The sequence below is a fragment of the Apteryx rowi genome, unplaced genomic scaffold (assembly GCF_003343035.1).
Source record: "Apteryx rowi isolate R43461 unplaced genomic scaffold, aptRow1 scaffold_232, whole genome shotgun sequence".
NCBI classification, from domain to species: Eukaryota; Metazoa; Chordata; class Aves; order Apterygiformes; family Apterygidae; genus Apteryx; species Apteryx rowi.
Window position 1 is genome coordinate 864,332 of NW_020448664.1, and position 7,499 is coordinate 871,830.

The window sequence follows — 7,499 nt, forward strand, 5'->3', positions numbered from 1 at the left end:
GAGCACAAAGAATACAGATCCTGCAGTAGTTTCTTAGCACGTGTTTCAAGTATGCAGTGACATTTTGCGAACTATGACATTTCCATTTAATTGGAAGAAATAAATGTAAATGAGGGATTATTCATTGAATTATTCACTGCTAGCAAGTGTCAGCAGTAGTAGAAGGAAGAGATGAAAAGAAGTTGGCAGCTTTTGTTTCCTATTTGTTGTTTACCTAGGAATAAATGTCTGGTAGGAAGATACATTGTTGCCAGCTCCGGTGACAGAATCCCTTTTCCTCTCATTCTTTCCTAAAAGCTCTTGCTTCTGTGACTGTTTTCTTTGCAGTTTCTGGCAGCCATTGGTTGACATACACTTGTGGATGAGCTTAAGTGATTTTTAATCTATATTTAAACTAAGTGATTAAGCAAACAAACAGGGTAGCTCCCACGGGTCCGTTTCACAGGTCCTGCCTTGCTCTGACAGCTAACAGAAGATGTAGACATGGTTTCATAATGCAGTAAGGAGTCAGACAGTAGGAGTCAGACATTTTGGTGTTGTAAGATTTTTGTAAGATTTTGCTTTTGCAGGGAAAGTCTGTTCCGTTCATAGAGCTGCTGGATTGACAGCCATGGAGACAGGCTCTGCACCCCTAACAGGTACACCACGACACCACACTGCACACTGCCTCCCCAACATGCTTCATTGCCAAGATCAACTCTCTGGCTGAGTGGGTAATATGCAGTCTCCAGGGCTATGTTTGGCCTCTCTCCCAGGAACGTTAATTAGTACCAATTATGACAGTATTCCTAATGAAGCGAATACCTATCCACTGGGAACTAAGTCCAGAAGATCAAACCCTTTTCAGGCAGACCAAATATAGGCTTCAGGTACTGTTAGTGTTCAGCCATTACTCAGCTGGGCTGCACTATCATCTGTAGCTTCTTCTTAAAAACAAAAAGAAAAGCTACTCCATTAGATACACAGTGGAAATTCAATTTATGTATTTAGGCAGTATGTGATTCTCATCACTGAACAAACTTTGCACATCTGCACAGAGTCCTCTTATTTAAAAAAAACTCAGTTATTTAGATGAAGACGCTTGCTATTCTGCACATTTCTATTTATTATTTTCTTGCTGAGACTGTAACAGAAGTCCACACTTACGTTAAAAACAATACACACTTATGTTAAAAACGGTAACTGAGCCCATTTGGATGATGAGTGAAATAGGAAACTAGGACTTGCCTCTTGTGGCGGAAATAAACCTATGGATCAGCTCAAACTATTTCAAAAAATTTCCCCTCTTAAGTGCAGTGTTACAATATTGGGAAATTGTGATACTGAGATTTTATGTAGCTAGTAGACTTGACTTTCACTGGCTCCTGAGCAATAGGGCACCTCAGACACTATCATTTTCTGCTTCCCTTGTTGATCTCATTTGTAACTTCATAACTATGTGTAGCCACAAACCAATTTATAGATCCTCTCATTTTGCCTGAAAGTCACAGAGTGGGAGCCGCTATTTTTTGCAAAGCCTACTGAACTATTCAGTTTGCCTTAGAAAAAAGCATTGCACGCTGTTTGAATTGGCAGACCTCAGTTTAAAAAATACCAGGGTTTCCTTCTTCCAGAGGAGAGAGGAATTTATGTCAGCCACCCTAACCATGGCTTATTGGTACAAAGCAAACCAGGCCTTTGGTTCAACCTGAGTTTGTTCAAATGTGTTGTGTATGTCAATACACTCCCTTTGCAAACGGTGCACTTGGATCACATTTCTGAATCCTTTCACAGTGTAACTATGTGTGAGGAAACATAAAACAATAAGAAACAGGGGGATGATGAAAACTGGAGACAATGCCACCATGAACTGGGGCAGGATGGGTGGAGAGCTATATTGAGAGGGGCTAAAGCGGCGTACAAGTGCTGGAGCAAACAGGACCATGTGATGCCAAGATATCTGCTGGAGAAGTCAAGATACACCCACTGCCTGGGCTGCCGCTTTCATAATCACAAGGAGAAGGACAACTAATGATGAGTCACAGGGCATTTGGTCATGCACCTGAGTGTATATCCTTCCTGGGAAAAATCAAGCGTAATTACCACTTAAAAGAAGTGGCAGACAAAAAGGTGAAGCAAAGAGCCTGTGCCTAGTTTTCCCTGGTGGTGTACCTTGTCTAGTCACTGCTATCTATGGGAAGTGATGTAAAATGCTGTTTTATATAATTTTCTAACAACTCTGCAGAGTTATAAGTAGCCACAAAGCACAAGTCAGTGGATAATCAGGTTTCTGTTATTCACAGAAAAATTACCCCAGCTGAAATTAAAGGAAAAATGACCCAAGTATTTGCTTTCCCATGTAGCTTTCTTGATTAACAGGAACTCCTTAGTTTCTGAGTCCATAGCAATAAAACACACTAAAATTCTGTAGAAGTTAGTAGGTGTTTCTGTTGTGCACTGGAGGTGTGTGGTTTTAAAATGCCTTGTGGAGAACAAATATGCAGAGAAACAACGTGAGAATACAGCTCCCCCTGTCCTGGTCTCTGAACGTCTTCATCGCTCTCCAGAATTAAAAGCAATGCCATGGGGATGCATGAGGTGTTCCAATTCACCTATTCATTGCCATACTAGCTAAAGTGGAGACCAAAACTACTACAACAGTATTATATTACATTTTAAGATTACAGATGACAATGCCACTAGCACATGAAATATTTTCTGAAATGTTTCAAGGAAAAATAAACGCTTATATTGTACTCAGTGCCTTTCTCAAAGGCAAATTCATCTTCTACACAGAAATAAGTCCTACCTCTCAGATGCTGTATAAATAATTTAGATGTATGTTGCCATCTGCTGGAGAAAGTGTACCTTTTATTAAATCAACTGACAAATTTGAAAAAGTGGGCAAGGTTTCAGGCATTCAAAGCCATTTATTTAAACCTGAAACAGCAAACTTCAGATTAAGGACAGGTTGGGAGACAATGCTCTGAGCTTAATTTAATTATCTTAATCAGTTACATAATTAAAGAGAAAAGAGGCATTAACACTTAGGAAGGGATGAGGGAATTAGCAAGAGGAAGGTGAATGGCTGGGTTGAAGACAGACAAGAAAACAGTAAAATGCCACAAGACCACTGCTGAGTCCGTGACTTTTACTTTCCAGTTTCAGTTCCCAAGCTTATCTTTTACAGATCTTCCCTGAGGATCAGAGCTGAGGGGCTAGCTACAAAGTGCTGACTGTGGGGGGGAAGTTTTCCTGCTGTTACTGGATGTTTCTGTTCTTTCTCTCCTGTGCTTGTATGCTCATTCTGGTACCTATTGGTTACTCTCACCGAGTTTCCATGAGGGCATTTGACGTGCTTAATGATGGACATCATCTTCTGGAATGCACATGTGCAGGATCAACAGATTTTGATAGTTCAGTTGCGGGAAAATTTCTTGAGCTGTCCTAGGAGTTGTGACAATTAGGTCTGTGTACGTTGCTCTGGCATAATATGGCTCTATCCAGTGTCTGCAGGAAGTTTGCTACTGACAGTGAGTATTGAGAGCTTGGGAGGTTGGCTGATGGGAAGGTGGGAAGTGGTGGAAGGTGGCAGAGGTGGGCTCTGGCAAGCTCATTTCAAGCTCTGATCCTTTCCAGCGTAAATTATCATTGTTTAGTGACCTCCCATATAGGTTCCAGTTCAGGTTATCACGGGTAACCATGATACCCATGGGTGCACAACTTCAAGACTTTATTTTACTGTATTAAATGTGTACATATCACTCAAAGAAACTGTTTTTCTCACTGGGGAAGTGTTGCTCTGGGGAGAAGGTCTCCTAATTGGGTGGGGGGCATAGGTATCTGGAGCATTTTCCTCAAAGCAGCTACAGGGGTGTCTGGGAGCCTGATTGTATAGTATGTCTTTGTTAGCATCTTATGAAGGTTGTTGCTTTTGGGGGTGTACATGTATTTGCATGTGGGTTTTATGTATGTGGTATTTTTTTAAGTTGATCACAGTGAAGGAATATTCCACAGTGAGATGGAGTAATGATCAGTACCAGGTCTGTAGTGAAAATCAGTGAGGAAGTCTAGGGTTTACTTCAAATTATAATTGTGTCATTAGGTTATCTCAGGGACAGTTTAAGTCATTTAAATCTGAGCTGCCTTTGCGAGTCATTTAAATCTGAAGCGACCTCTTCCCACAACCACATCTTCCTGCTCTTTCTTCTGCACCAGCACTTGTGTTTAGGTGGTGGATCATACACTGATCTGGTGCAGGACATTGGCCTGGCTCACTCTGTAATCATACATGCAGTAATGCTGCCACAAATAAGGGCTGGATGGTGCAGCCAGGAGTGACAGAGGTAGTATTGTGGGAGCCCAGATTTAGACAGGCTTAATCTGCTGGGAATCTGGACCTTGGATATAGTATATGTTTGCAAGTACCATTATCTAGAATCTGTTCCTCAAAGCAGTTGAAGAGATTAGCATGTTATACAGCAGAAAGGTGTTGATAGCTGTGTCCATAGCCTGAAGAAAATGTTAACTGTTGAAGCTGAAATTCCTGTCAGTGTGACCACAACCCTACAAAAACAAGACCAGAGCTTGGGCTTCCAACCCAAACATTTCACCAAAATCACTCAATCCTCTCCCACAAGTCCCTCTAATAGACTTATATTACTACTACACATGAAATGTAATCATCTAATTCTCCATGCACTCTTGGTGAATCAAAGAACTGATAATCTTTTCCATGTAACCCTTGCTCTCCTTTTCAGAATATCAAAACTGTGAACACAGCACTGGGATATAATTATTGCACATGTTTGTAAATTAAATAACCACAGCAGATGATAGTGCAGATGAGCAGGCTTTTGGGCCAGGATCTGGATTAGCTTTAGGCTGATGTTTCATTTCCAAACATGGTGAGGATCTGGCTTCCAATATAACAACACTAAACTCAGATGAAGGTTTCTCATGAAGCAGCAATCCTACCTAGCAATAGTCTTGGCCAGAATGGGAAAGAAAACTTCCACTTCTGGACCTGACCAGGAAAGAAAAGATTAGAAATACAGGTCCTGATCTAGGCTTTGAATAGAAATACCCAATAGAGCTGAACTGTAAGAAAGGTGTGCCCAAATTTCAATTTCAGGCTAATTTCCACTTACATTTTGAGAGTGTGGGTTCTTCCCCCTTAACAAATACCCTTTTCATCTCCTATTGCTAAATATGTGTCTTCAAAAGACAAAAAGTCTTTAAGCAAGGCAATGGGGAAGACCTCATCTGAAATGAGGGGGCCAATTCTGCTCACTCATGTTCCATAAAGATTAGCTGAAGATGCAACTGATGCAGAAAAGGATTACTAGGATGCTCCAAGAAACTAATGGCTTTTTTTTTAAGAGGAGAAAAAGAATTACTTGGTTTGGTAAATCTTGGATCTGGTAAATCAGAATGAAGGCTAAAATTGGCTGTGATTTTTCTGAAGGAAGTTACTGCCAGAATGGGAGAAGGACTATTTACACTAAAGGAGAGTGTTTGAACAAGAACAAATGGACTCAGACTAGCCATGAGTTATTCTAGACTGGAAATCAAAGCTCAAAATCATGAGAGTAAGGAGCACCTGGAACAGGTACCAGCTGGAGCAGTGAGGGGAAAAAAGTACCCATGCTTTGAGACAAGGCTTGACAGGTATAACAAAAAGACTATATGATGTGGTATCTACAAGAGTGGTAGACTGGATCTGATAGGCCAAGAAGTCCTTTCCCACCTCATTTTCCTAAACCTATGTAATTTGTGTGCACCTTTTGAGAAGCTGAATGAGAATATTTGTTGTTTATGATGATAAGGATGATTGGGAAGCAAAGGAATGTGGTTTTGTTGTTTTCGCTCAGAACTGCCACATCAGGATGGTAAACAGCAGAGGCTGTAGCTGGGTCTAGGCTCCTGTCAGTGCCTGTAGGCAGGCTGAGTCAGGAGGAGCCATCCTGTGTTTTTAGCAAAGCAGACAGAGGTGACCCCGCAGAGGCTCTGCATGGGAGTCTTCAGGAACCCAGCTAGCGTGGGACCTGCATTTCTAGCTCAGCATCAGGGAGAAGGCTTGAGGCAGAGTGATGCAGAGAAGCCAGGAAACATAGGTAGATTTGAGGTGGGTGAGGGCATCAGGTTGGAGATCTAGTTTGGAGGGCAGAGGTGTCCAGTAAAAGGGCAGAGGAGAATGGAAATGAAACTTCTTTGCTTGTGCACAGCCAACCACAGAGTATTTCCACCACTACTGGTGGTGCTCCTCACTGCTGGTGGATGTGCAAGCTGAAGTGCTGCATTATTTTGTAATGGATCTCCCAGTGTGCTGAAAACCTTCCTATAGCCTGTTTCTTTCTGTATAAAGTATGGGATAATAATATTTCTCTAGTCATCCTAAAAAAGTGTTGTGAAGATTCATTTTTATACACATAATACATAGTATATACTTGTACATCTATATTCATTTTATATATGATGGAAACAAAAAATGCTGTGTTAAGAGATCAGTGTTTATTGTTAATGACATTGTCATAAATTCTACTGGCTTCAGCTAGGGGGTAAAAATGTAAATAGTAATTGATATCATTATCAAAACCAAACCAAAACATAGCTCTGAAGTATTATTTAATGATATACAAACTGAGTCCAACAGGGTCAGTCTAAAAAGCTGGGATAAACTTGTAGAACAAATCTAGCACAATTCAAGGGTGGCCTTATGCCTTATCCCCATATCATTATAAGGCCACGGTCATTATTTCAGCAACAAGGCCAAGCTTTTACTGCTCCCAGCGCTGCGGAGCAGTCACAGCAGAAACGCAAGCACCCCACTCAAGGAAGGTGCCTCCTCTTCCCTTTTGCGATGAGGAAACACCACCCCGCTACCTCCCAGGAGTGCTGCGGCTGCAAACCTTAGTGGAGAAGTGCTTGAAACCAGCCGATTCTCGGCTGCAGTCAGCAGGCACGCCTGCACTGTCCCACAGCTAAGCAGCGGCAGCAGCTCGCTAACGCACTGATCTATCAAGCACAGGGCTGCGCACGCCAGGACTGTAGCAAGAAGTGGCAGACACCAAGCTGCGGCCCGGGCCCTGCGAGCCTTGCTGTGTCCGCACGCACGCCAGGAGCTGGCTACCGGCCCACCAGCCACCTCCAGGGCCTCACAAGCGACAAGAAGCGCCGAGCGACCACACACCACCGCAGCCCCGCCCGCCGCCATGTTGGGGCAGGGAACAACCCCTCCCTCAGGGCGGACCCGCCCGCGGGGGGCGGGGCCGCCGGGGTGGCGCAGGCGCAATGCGCCGCCGGGCGGCCACGTGACGCGGGTCAGCTGGGCGCGGGTGGAAGCGGCGGCGCCGGCCATGGCGTCCATCCTGGACGAGTACGAGGACTCCCTGTACCGCTCCGCCTCCGTGCAGCCGAGCCGCGCCGCTGTGGGCATCCCGCACTCCGGTGAGGCCGGGGCCGTGCCCCGTTCCGGCCGCCAGCCCCGCGGGGCCTGGGCGCGGGGAGCCGGGGCCGGG

At 43.9% G+C, this 7,499-nt stretch overlaps 1 protein-coding gene across 1 annotated transcript in view; it reads left to right on the forward strand.

Moving 5' to 3' along the window:
- Positions 1–7,329: 7,329 nt before the first annotated feature.
- VPS18 (VPS18, CORVET/HOPS core subunit) overlaps positions 7,330–7,499 on the forward strand; it is an 11,182-nt gene continuing 11,012 nt past the window's right edge. Inside the window, exon 1 of the mRNA XM_026065822.1 lies at positions 7,330–7,428. Within this exon, the coding sequence (XP_025921607.1) occupies positions 7,338–7,428 (91 nt within the window). The 5' untranslated portion in view covers positions 7,330–7,337. The remainder of the gene's footprint in view (positions 7,429–7,499) is intronic.